This window comes from Lepidothrix coronata, unplaced genomic scaffold (assembly GCF_001604755.1).
Source record: "Lepidothrix coronata isolate B3197 unplaced genomic scaffold, Lepidothrix_coronata-1.0 Scaffold1, whole genome shotgun sequence".
NCBI lineage: Eukaryota > Metazoa > Chordata > Aves > Passeriformes > Pipridae > Lepidothrix > Lepidothrix coronata.
Genome location: NW_016690181.1, coordinates 13933590 through 13946523, shown reverse-complemented (window position 1 = coordinate 13946523; position 12934 = coordinate 13933590). Strand labels below are relative to the sequence as shown.

The window sequence follows — 12934 nt, the reverse complement described above, 5'->3', positions numbered from 1 at the left end:
TGCTAGACACAAAGGAAGAATTGGGGGGGGGGGGAAAGTGTCTGAAGTGACTCTACATAGCTGATAAAAAGGCATTTTTATTGAACAGCTGAATTATAGAATCATAGAATCATTTAGTTTGGACAAGATGTTTGAGAACATTGAGTCCAACCATTAATCCAGCACTGCCAAGTCCACCACTAAAACATGTCCCTAAGTGCCACATCTACACAGCTTTTACATACACCCAAGAATGGCAACTCAACCACTTCCAGGGGCAGTCTATTCCCATGCTTGACAACCCCTTCGGTAAAGAATTTCTTCCTAATATCCAATCTAAACCCCCCTGATGCAACTTGAGGCCATTTCTTCTCATTTTTTCACTTGAGATATGGCAGAAGAGACCAACCCACACTTCATTACAACCCCCCTTCAGGTAGTTGTAGAGAGCAAAAAGGTCCCCCCTGAGCCTCCTTTTCTGCACGCTAAACAAGCCCAGCTCCCTCGGCTGGTCCTCACTGGACTCATTCTCCAGTCCTTTCACAGCTTCGTTGCCCTTCTCTGGACTCGCTCCAGAGAATGTCCTCAATGTCTTTTTTGCAGTGAGGGGCCCAAAACTGAACACAGGATTAAAGGTGCAGCCTCACCGCTGCCAAGTACAGCAGGATGATCACTGCCCTAGTCCTGCTGGCCACAAGATTGCTGATACAGGTCAAGATATCATTGGCCTTGGCCACATGGGCACACTGCTGACTCATGTTCAGCTAGCTGTTTATCAGCAACCCCAGGTCCTTTTCCACCAGGCAGCTTTCCATCCACTCTTACCCAAGCCTGTACTCTTGTATGGGGTTGTTGTGACCCGAGGGCAGCAACTGAGCCCTGTTGAACCTCATTCAATTGGCCTTGGCCCATCAATCGAGCCTGTCCAGGTACCTCTGCGGAGCCTTCCCGGCCTCCAGCTGATCAACACTCCCATCCAACTTGTTGTTGTCTGCAAACTGACCTCAATCCCCTTGTCCAGGTCATTGATAAAGACATTGAACAGGACTGGCTCCAGTACTGAGCCCTGGGGAACACCACTTGGGACTGGCCACCAGCTGGATTCAATTCCCTTTCCTGCCACTCTCTGGACCCAACCATCCAGACAGTTTTTTACCCAACAAAGAGCACACCTGTCCAAGCCACGGTCTGCCAGCTGCTCCAGGAGAACACTGTGAGAAACTGTGTCAAAGGCTTTACTAGTCTAGGTAGACAACATGCACAGCCTTTCCCTCATCCACAAAGCAGATCACTTTTTCATAGAAGGGGATCAGGCAGGTGAAGCAGGACCAGCCTTTTATTAACCCATTCCTGATCCCCTGGTTGTCCTGTACATGCCATGTGATGGGCACTCAGGGATGATCTGCTCCATGACTTTCCTGAGCACTGAGGTCAGGCTGACAGGCCTGTAGTTGCCAGGGTCCTGCTTGCAGCCTTTTTTGTGGATTGGGGTGACATTTGCCAACCTCCAATCAACTGGGGCCTCCCCGGTGAGCTAGGACTGATGATAAATGATGGAAAGTGGGTCGATGAGCACTTCCATGAGCTCCCTCAGTACCCTTGGTCAGATCCCACACAGACCCTTAGACCTGTGTGTGTCTAAGTGGTGTAGCAGGCCACTGACCATTTCCCCTTGGATTATGAGAGTTTCGTTCTGCTCCCTGTCTTCCAGCTCACGGACTGGTACTCGGAGAACAACTGGTCTTACTATTAAAGATTGTGGCAAAGAAGGCATTATGTAGCTCAGCCTTTTCCTCATCCTTTGTCACTATGTTTCCCCCCCATCCAATAAAGGATGGAGATTATCCTTAGCCCTCCTTTTGTTGCTAATGTATTTACAGAAAGATTTTTTTACTGGCTTTCATAGCACTGGCCAGGTTCAAGCTGGGCTTTGGCCCTTCTATTTTTCTCCCTGTATAACCTCATAACATCCCTGTAGTCCTCCTGAGATGCCTGCCCCTTCTTCCAGAGGTGATAAACTCACCTTTTATTCCTGAATTCCAGCCAAAGCTCTCTGTTCAGTCAGGCTGAGCTTCTTTCGCCAGCTTGTCTTTCAGCATAGAGGGACAGCCTGCTCCTACACCTTTAGGATTTCCTTATCGAACAGTGTCCAGCCTTTTTGACTACTCTGCCCTTCAGGACAATGTCAACCAGGTTCCTAAACAGGTAAATATCTGCCCTCTGGAAGATCAGAAATAGCAGTTCTGTTGTCCCCTCTCCTTACTTCTCTTACTTCATTTCCTGTAAAGAAAACAGGATGGATAGCAAAGGTTCTAAATGAATCTACATTGCAGAGTTCTTGAATCAAAACTCCAGAAGAAGCTAATAAAAACTGATAAATGGGCAAGACTGAGACAGACAAAATTTACCGTGGTCAGGTACAGCATAATAAATCTTTCTGGATACCAAAAAGAATCATTTACTGTTCACATATACAGACAGATTCTAAATTAGTCAGAACATCTCAGGGGAACTATCTAGCATCACTGTGGATGATCCACCAGAAATATCCATTCAACATGTAACAGCAACCCCAAAAGCAAGAAATTAGACTAGTTTAGTCCTAAAGTAGACAAACAGTCCAGATAATTTTTTTTAATACTAGTGGTTTCACTAGAAACACATATATTTCATAAAGACTTCAATTTACAGTGATATTTCTAGGACCTTTCATAGTCAGTTTGTAATTTCTAATGTTTTTTTCATTTTTTTAGTTGTTGTTATTGTAGTTATGTATTTATATAATTTCCTGATCAGAATGCCACACACTGTCTAGGCAACTGCCCAACAAAAAATTCAAGTATATTACAGCTACATTTGACATTGACACATTTATCAAACTTTTATCTCATAAAAAATAGGTATTGCATTAGTCTGACAAGATATATTTTCCATAGTCACATACTCACTGCAAGCAACTATATCATCATCCTTTAAACCTTTATTGATCAAAATTCATGTTAGCCACACCATTATTTGGCTAAGGCAAATACCAGGCTGACAGGCCTAAAATTATTTGAGTCAGTTTGTCCAGTCCTTTAAAATACTGGTACGGCATTGTCTTTCAACCAATCTTCTGAAACCTACTGTGCATTCTGGAAAAAAATTATCAGCATCGACAACCTATACAGCCCTTGGGCCATCTCTCCTGAAACTCTGAAAAGGCATCAGCCGTGATTTTTAAAATTCTACCTCTAGATGCTGCAAAAACGCTGGTATGGAAAAGGGAATCTCATCACTTTATTATGAGATTTCTGCTTTTTCCCCCAAATTCAAAATAGAAAATATTACTAACATAAAATTTGCCTTGCCAGCGTTGGATGTTTTGCCAATAGACATATTTAAGAAGTTTTAGTATTGACAGTACATAATCTCCTCTATTTGTTGGAGAGCAAACTCACATACAGTATCACAGCTCTTTCCCTATCCCTATTAGATGAAGTTGGTCATTCTGTGTTGTGGTGGCTGCACCCAGTGCCTTATATTATGTTTTGTTTCAGGAGAGCAGAGAGGATTTCCCATCTGTTGCATACCCCTTAAGACCACTTATTTCCAACTTGCTAATGACTGATAAACAGGTTTTTAACATAAAATACCCCCTTTAATCCTATGAGTCTACTTGATTCTTCCTAAATAAAGCTTAACAATGGATATCGATATTGCAATCATAACTTTTCCCATAAGGTTTCATTCTGAAATATTTTGTTGCATCGTGACTTAAAGGAGAGCATTTTATTCTTTGATATAGACTACAAGGGATTTGGCTAACCTAACCAAGGTGAGGAAGGCAGAGATATTGTCGGTGACTTCCTGCATTAATTCATCTATCTTCTTGCTGCTCAGAAAAATTACAACATTCCCACATGCAAGGAAGTCAGGCTCCCATCCTCCTACTGTTAAAGCATATTTTTCTTTTTGCTCTCACAGGGTGGCTCTGTAACAGCACACAGGAATCATCAAGACAGACAAGACAATTTTTCAAATAACATTTTATGAACAGTACCATATACTCATTGCAAAAAGGAATCAATACTTTAAAATAATTCCTGGAGACGGGAACACATTCTTAAATACATCTAGGGAGTCACTGTGAAATACAGTGATCAGAAATCCCTTCACAATTCCTTTAAATTTATAAAATATTAGTTAAATAATGCATGGTTTTAAAATTCCAGCTTCATCTGACACAACAGCCTATGCCACTAGACAGAATACAAAATATAGAAATTCTGAAGAATGGAGTTTTAACATCTTTTATTAAAGTAGCAGCATTTTTGCAACAGATGAAAAGTACTACAGGTTATATCAAAGTCAGAAGTCCACCAGACTTCACCACTAATTACAAAACATACCCATCTCCTGTGCATTTGTAATTCCACATGCCATCCCTCTTTAGCCAAGTCAAGAAGCAGCACTACTCCCTAATTCAGAACCTTCCAGACATCTGGTGACCTCATTTAACCTATAGCAAAACATGCAGCCCCATGCACCTCCTGTGAAGGAGGTGAACTGTAGGTTCTCATTCCTATACACAGTGCTTACACGTTGGCAAATACCAACTCCAGTGCTGGAGTCTGCCGGTAGCCAAAGTTTTTGCCATTCTGACTTGAAGCACTCTCTGGCTCTCTTCCAAGTCTGCTGATGTACATGGGTTTTAACATTTACTCCTTTGACCAGCCTCTCCAGTATCCAGTCTAAATAAAAGCTACATCCTCTTAATGGAGGTGGCATCTGCACAGCACGGCTGCTATTACAATTGCAAATAACAATGGGAGTTGAAGCACGTCATTTCCAATTACTCTAAACTCATTTAACCACTGCAGACAGAAAAAAAAAAGACCAGTATCTGATTTTCCAACTATTTCAATATATTGGATTATCAGCTTCTCTAGCAGATTTCACCTCAAAAATATCTGAAGTGTTCCAAAGAACAAAGTAGCACTTCCTTCCTAACTACTTGGCCAAAAAAAGCCTGGGCTGGCAGTTTTAAGCAACTTGCCTTTTCAACCTAGTGCCAAAACACTGCATGTTTGCTGGACAGGAAAGAGGTTGGTGAGCCATGATACCTTTAGAACCACACAACCTGAAAAATATTTGGATTCATTAGCTCACTCTTATTTTGAATGTTCTATTATCCAAGAAAAGACTTTTGACCTGTGAGGAGATTCCTGTTACAGTTCATATCTTTTTGAATCACTACATCTTTGCCACATTCACACAAGGCATCCAACCATTCTTATTACAAAACACCTGAAAAACTTCTTTTTGTTGTTGTTTTTTAAGAGTTCCATCTCTCCAGTTGCTTAAAGAGTGTTTTGCAGTACTGCTAGAGATGGATGTAACACATTGCTGAGCTCAGAGGATCAAAATATTCTGTAATTCAACCGTTGAGCATCATTTTACACGCTTTGGACAATTCTGGTCATTCATTCATTGCTGAATTCTTCATATCACTTGTGCGAGATGAAGCAAAGCATCTGCAAATGTCATACAGACTTCTTTTTCTGGACTACTTTTCCTTTTCTTATTCATTCTCTCCTTTCACCACTGCAGTCTCCTACTTTCTCCTCTTTCTGTGCGCACATATAGGCATTCTCACAAAAAAAGGCATCCTACATTCCTTGGTGAGCATTGCAAATCACAAGTACAAGAATTACTGAGCTAAGCTATTGGGGGAAAAGAGCTAATAAATGAGCAAATGGTGTGTGTATGTGTTTGAGATCACTTGTAAGTGAAAACAAGGCAGTAAAATATTCTGCAGATTTTCCTGGTTGAGTTCACTCTGTAGTCTGCAAGGGTAAAACAATCTCCTAAAACTGAAAGGGAAACGGACTGAAAGTAAAGAGGAGTGCAAAGTATCTCTTTTCCCCTCCTGCCTTGGAAAATTATCAGACTTTTTAAAATTACACATATATTGTTACCCCATTTTTTTCTTTCCTTACCCCTAAACTCCTCATCGAAGAGCAACCCATCTAGTATGCAAGAGAAAAAACACTACTACTGCTAATGTACCCATAAATATGTACAACATATTTAGCATATCCTTAAATTTATCATTATTACGAACATATATAAGCCCATACTTAGAGGCTAAGTTTCTATTTTAGACCTTCCTGAGAACAGAAGGCACTGCTAATTTTAAAACAAACAGAAATAAGAACAAGCTCAAAACTATGTTGCACTTTTTAAAAGAATAAATTCAGTATAAGACTATGATCTACATAATGCAAAAATTTTGCTTCTTAAAATAATTTTTAAAGGAATGATTTTTCACATGCTTTCTTACACAGACTTCCTCCTGACTAAAAGGGAGGTAAGAAACATCAAAAGCTAAATTGTTCGTGAGACTGTCTGAAGTAAAAGGTTCTTTCAGGTCAGCATGAAGGGTAATAACATTCACCTCAGCCTCAGCAATTAAGAAAATTGTTTCCATCCCTACAGGCATCAGTCTCTTGAAAACTGAAGGAACAATGTATTCAACACAAACATGAATGAAATGTTGACCAGACAGAAAAAGAGACTAAAAATATACTTGGATAACAAGAGACTCTTTTGGAGGGGGGAAAAAATGAGTAGCTAGGCAATGCATTAAAATTATTTCCCTGGCTTCCATTCAGATGCTGTCCAAGCACAGTTTCATTGTTTGGCATGTCGCTTGCATCTCCTCACGTCACCTTCATTCTCTCACTCAGATAACCTACAGATAAAAATAAACAGAGCCCTATTCTAGGATTCAGCAATATTAACCCAATAGCCAGCAGCAAAAACTGGGGCTCTGTTGATTCATAAAGAATTTTTAAAGCCTTTGTGAACTACAGAGCGTAGGGAGGGTGAAAGCTTACATCAAACTGAGGCATAGGACTCTTTCAGGTTCACTTACAAAGCAGGACATGCTCGTTATCCATGGTGAGAGGGGCTTGCCAGCCTACTGCGTCCGCATGTTCCCACACGAAGACAGGGCAAGTGAGGAAAGGGAATGCTGAATCTGAAATTCATTTCATCAGCCTAATACATTTTAGATTAATTACAGAAAATTATTTCCCACTTCACTTCCACATCAACGGCTTTTTTTGCTTCTCAAGCCTCTTCAATGCGCAATATTAGTCCCCTTCGGTCATCTGCCACTAAAACAGAGCCAGCACAGAATAGGACTGCACAGACACCTAACTGTTCTGCAGAATATATATGAGGTAAGAAAAAAAGAATTATCAAGGTGAAACTGCAGAAGGTGATTCTGGTTGATGCCCCCCACGCCCCCAGCACCCTCTCAAAGTAGCAGAAACTGCACCATCAAGCAGATGGGGATATCACCATCATCATTACTATTATTTTGCTTTAAGAAAATGCTGACATTTTATGGTTACAAATCAGGAATAGCCAGCTCACTGCCCAGAGAGCATGAATTAGGGCTCCTGCTGATACGAATTGTCTTTTCAGCCCACCTTCCTGGCATCCCTTGTGTGCTCCTTTTCACTCCTCCACTGTGCAGCACACATCTTCTCCAGTCTTCTTCCACTGCTCATCACTGCCGCCTCCCTGTCACAGACAAAAGGCTCCTCTCCCTCTGCAGAGCAAGAAACAGGACATACCCTGCCCTACTGCTATGTTGCTGCCAGCCTCTGCAAATCATCCTGGATTATCACTATGGAGCAACACAGAGACCGAGCTGCTCCAAGACATCAGCGGCCCTTCCATTTTCAGCATGGTTCTGTCTTATTAGGCAATATTCCTAAACTAGTAGTGAACTAAAAGGAAAATAGAAATGATGAGTTTGATAAGGGAGGCCTTATCAGCCTTTGCTGCCGTCAAACCTACCAGATATGGAGGAAGGGAGGCACTTTCAAAGGCAATGCTTTTCCACACTGCAGTATCTCAGAGCCAGACTCCGCTGAGCACACACAGCACACACAATAGACACAGTTGCCCTGGAAACAGCATCACAGGGAGATTTTTCAGTAAAGCTTCTCGCTTTTTACCAAGGTTACTTTCAGATTATCACTTAGCACAGAGATCTGTATGGATCAGACAACATCTTGCATCTGTCTTGAACACGCCTTGAACAGGGAAAGATGCGATGGCCACACCACAGGGAAGAACGAGGCACTCCACAAGTAAAGCAAGGAACTGGGCTCTTAAACTACCCAGCACATCATCTGACAGCAACAGCTTGCAATCTAATACGTTGTCACCTCACGACAGACTAAAAGTGTGATCAGTTGTAATGGAATATGCTTTAATCTTTTGTTTGTTTTCTTAAAAATTACTCTAAATAAAGATCTATGGCAGGTTTCTGCAACAAGAGACCTATGTTTCTAATACCTATTACCACCACAAAAAATATTCCCAAGAAGAATTAAAAAAACAAAACCAGAGCACATCTAAGCTGCTCGTTTTCACACATACTTTTATCCTTCCACTAATACTGTTAAAAGGTAGCGAAAGTATATGCTGCAGCATGTCTTGAGAAAAAACTGGTCACCAAAAAGACCACTTGAATAATTTGCAAGCCTAAGGTACACCAGTGAATTATTTACCTTGTTTCATTTAGTCCCCCTCGTTTTTCAGATAAACAAAAACATATCAATCTTTTCCCCCGAGATGCAAGAATTTTTTTCTCACACAAACATTTAAGCTGTGATCAACTGTCGCTCCCAAAAAATAAAAAATAAGGACTCATTTAAAAGATAAAACAAACACCACTTGAGAAAACACTTCCTCAGCAGTTCTTTCCGCTTAAAGGAGGAACAAGTTTTAAACTTTGGCATTTCCAAGTTGCATGCAATCTCTTGACTGGAAAGCTGCAAAAGTAACCCCCTCACACAATCAAACTCCACGACAGAACTGTTTTGTAACTTGCTCACAGGATACAAACATTCAACAAGGCTCCAAGTTGGCAAAGAATCAAAACTAATCAAATTAAATAGGACTGTTCCTAAATTTATGTCTCGCTCTCTTTAAAGATAACAGTGTGTTCTTGAAATACATCTTTATGACAAACAACAGATAATTTCAGCATCAATTGTGTATACATAGTTCCAACCAAATGGCTGTCACACCATACCACAGAGTTTCATTAGAAAAGTCGCTTCAGGCTCCACTAGAAGACAGGCAGTTCAGAAACTGTCTGCTACCGAGAGCTGCAGAGCCTCAATTATATATCCAAGTCTTGTCAGTTTGGGGAAAAGAATCATGTTAGCTCTGATGAGTTGTAGAAAACCTTCAGATTTCCTTGCCCTCTGATAATAAAGGATATTGCACAGCTTTACCTCTGGAAGAACAGGCAAGAAAAAGACATAAGAAGCTACTGCAACAATTTAAACAAGCTGAGGAGTCCACCATGTGAAGCCGACTGGGTACCTATATTGGGTTTCTGTGGCCAGGTTTTGGAACTGGGGGGCTACAGGGGTGGCTTCTGTGAGAAGATGCTAGAAGCTTTCCTCATGTCCACTAGAGTCGATGCCAGTTGGCTCCAAGATGAACCTCCCGCTGGCCAAAGCCGAGCTAAGCAGGAATGACAGTAACACCTCGGTGATAATATATTTAAGAAGGAACAAAAAAATTTTTTGTGCAGATGAAAATTGCAGCCAGAGAAGAGCAGAGTGAGAACACAAGAACAACTCTGCAAACACCAAGAACAGCGGAGAAGGAGGGGGAGGAGGTGCTCCAGAGATGTAGCTTTTTGCTTTTCCTGCTGTCCTTCAAAGTGGGTTCTGCAAGAGATACCCAGTCCTCAGAGCTGCGTAACAAAACTTATTCAAGACTCTCCTGGAGTAAATCAGACAGGTGTCCATACACTGTAAAGATCATTTCTCACTTCAAACCAGCTTTCTTGGGATGCTACATATCAAAAGGAGCAAAGAGTCATGCAAAAGGGAAGGATGATGCAACAAAAAATTCCTGGGACTGCAATTCTAAAGAACCAAGCCCTACTCCCTCTAGTCCCAGATCAACCAGAGTCCAGTATTAGCTCAGCAAGCCAAGTGCGTTGTGCCTCCACACCGTGTCTGCGGAATGCCAACAGCACTACTTAAGCATTTTCATCCAAGGCACTTGGACAATGTCACTACAATCACCTATACAGATTAGGAGCAATTAATTCCTAAACATCCAAAGAAACAAATTTTTTTTTATGTTTTCAGCTATAAGACAGAGATAGAGGTGATATCTATACCTTATCACCTCTATCTATCTAAGTTTAATGACAGACTCCTTCATTACCCTTTAAGAATACAGTGCTCATTTTCAAAACTGCCAATGGATTTAATCAAGGCCTTAAAATCCACTTGCAGTTCCCAGTCTACATCAAGGGCAGAACCTTCCACAACCCTTTTTCCAAAGTGTCTTCTCATAATCACCACCTTCCCCCACCTCACAAGCTACTCCAACTCAAAATGTTCCACCAGGAAAAGACAATACCAACCAAGCCCAACCCATAAGCTGTCAAACGAATTTTAAACGAGCTATTTGCAATATCAAAAACTGAAACATGGTTATTAATAGCCCTTTGTTAAAACTATTATGTTTCCACTTCTCTGCTCATCTGATAGTTTTTGTGCATCATCAAAAATGAGCCCAGTATGAAATCAAATACAAAGCTTCAGGATAGCAAAAAGTACCAGAGGAAATTGCTGTTAAGGAAGCAGAACACAGCTAAGTACTAAGCTTGGTTTGTTTCTGTTGCTGTTTTAAAAATCACAGGCACTGCATTTTAAATCACTATGGAAAATAAAACCTACTCCTTTCAGTGGAAGACATCTTCAATGAATAAAACTGGAGGGAGACAAAACAAAAACTATGCAGGCAGAAGCTAACTCTTAGCAGGGCTGGGAGAAAGGGAAGAAGGTAGCCTTTTTGTTATGTATGTCTGGGAGCATGGGAAAAATAGAAGTGGGAGAGGTCAAAAAAATCACATCATCTCTTATCATTAATACATCTGCAGAAGAAGCTCCATTTGAAAAGAAGACTGTTGTGACTTCCAATTAGAAGAACAGGAATAGCCTTACCTTATTTCAAATATAGCAGAATATTAACAGTAAATGCAAAATCATGGAAGCAGGAATTTGCATATATGGTTATCTACTGCATTTAAACCTGGGTATATTAGAAATTCTTTTCTTCTGAGAGAAAAGAACAAGTAGCTTGATTCCCCTTCTCCTCACTGAACTTCTCACCAAGGTTTAGGACTGTCTGGAAGTCTTTTGCTTCTAACTTAAATAAGACAGTGTTCCTCATCACTCACACATCCTAAAAGCAAAATACAAGGAAGAGAAATGTTAGCTTATAGCAGAAGTCTGCCACTCCTACTCACATATTTATAGCACCAGAGTTGAGTGTTGTAGAATTTAAAGTAACGATAAGGATATTAAGGACTCTGAAGACAAGTAATCATAAGCAGTAGCATAAGAGGCACAAGAAAAATGTAGTCTAACAGTGCAACTATCCCACTGTGAAAGCTGTCTACACATTAATAAGTACATCAAGTACTGAGAATACAGCTTAATACAGCAGTTTTGAAAAGCTCCCATCCGAAACCAGAGGAGAAAGAGTTGTACATTAGTTATGGGAAAAATTCCAAGCCCATATGGCCTGAAATTAGGAATTACATTAGAATTTGTAATTGGTCATACAACTTTCCAAAAAGACTATTTTAGTTGCAAGGTCAGAAACACCAAATATAGAACTCCTGAAGCACTGGGAACACCATCATCTCCACCAGTAACTAAAGTTACATTATTTTATTTTAAGATATTCTTGGCCAACATAGTGTTATGGTAAATGTTCTTACGACAAGTTTCTGCTGAGAGCAAGGATTTGCATATCTGAATTCAAACTTGGAAGAGCTCCTTGAGGAAATTCTTGGTTTTAATATGAATTTTTCAAGTTTTTGACTCAGTCTTTAAAGACAACGGCTAGAAAAATGGTATTTATTTTTTAAAAGATGTAAAAATAAGTAAATTTTGTGAAAAGCCCCAGCTTTTACTAAAACAAGAAAAGCAAGGGGAAAAAAATTTGCATAATTCAGCTTGGAAGCACAATTGAAAAATAAAAGCCAATTGCAAACTCAGAAATTAAGCAGTGAAATTTCCAAAATCAGATATTAGAGGTACTATTTTATTTTTTCTCTAAGATTAAATGAATCTGAAAACTTAGTTCCATAAGCAAGTTCAAGAACTCATTCTGAAAGAATATTGAGAGTACTTCTCTCAGCCATTAGAAGGGTGCATCCACACATTCATTCTTACATTCACACGTGTACTACACGATCTGTGTCACACCAACCCCAGACTGCACATCTTATAGACCAGACTTTTCACAAGTGCTGATAGCAGGGCCTTGGGAGACCCTGATGCAGTGACAGGCATGTCATGCAGCTTTAACTTCAGCTCAGAAAGTACAGCTTTGCTGCAGGTTGCCAAAAGGAAAGGCAGAGAACAGGTCAACCTCTCTCCTTACAGGAACAGCTGAATAGGATGAACACACTGTTCACCTCCATGGCAAGCCTGAAGAGCCTCATTTGAAAAAAAAAAAAAAAAAAAAAAAAAAGAGGGAAAAAGAAAAAAGTTACAAAAATCCTTGCATTTCCTCAAAAGATGCAGAGTTCTGAAGAACCTCTCTACAGGAACCTCTCTACAGGTCTGCCTGCAGTATTGTCAAAGGATTTAGTCATTCCAGAGGGAGAGCCAAAGATTTTATAATTTTTTAAAATGAGATCTGATTAAAATTTAACACAGTTAAATAACATATCTAGGAGCTTAAATACTCTACTTCTAAAAATGATGGCAAGTGGAAATTGCAAGAAAAGCAGGATCTTTAAAAATCAGCTGCTTTAGATGTCTAAACCAGCAGAGTATGATCTAAGTCAGAGCTTTAAAACTTTGGGCTACACCTGCTCATTCCTATCCAGACAGTCACAATG

The 12934-nt window shown here is 40.2% G+C and overlaps 1 protein-coding gene across 8 annotated transcripts in view; it reads right to left on the bottom strand.

Annotated features, from left to right (window-relative positions):
* SERGEF (secretion regulating guanine nucleotide exchange factor) overlaps window positions 1-12934 on the bottom strand; it is a 148889-nt gene that overhangs the window by 73903 nt on the left and 62052 nt on the right. The window contains exon 10 of one of the 8 annotated variants that reach the window (XM_017808393.1): window positions 11220-11262. The exons of the other annotated variants lie outside the window; for them this stretch is intronic. Within the exon in view, the coding sequence (XP_017663882.1) occupies window positions 11254-11262 (9 nt within the window). The 3' untranslated portion in view covers window positions 11220-11253. Of the gene's footprint in view, window positions 1-11219; window positions 11263-12934 lie in introns of those variants that run through there. 8 annotated transcript variants of the gene reach the window in all.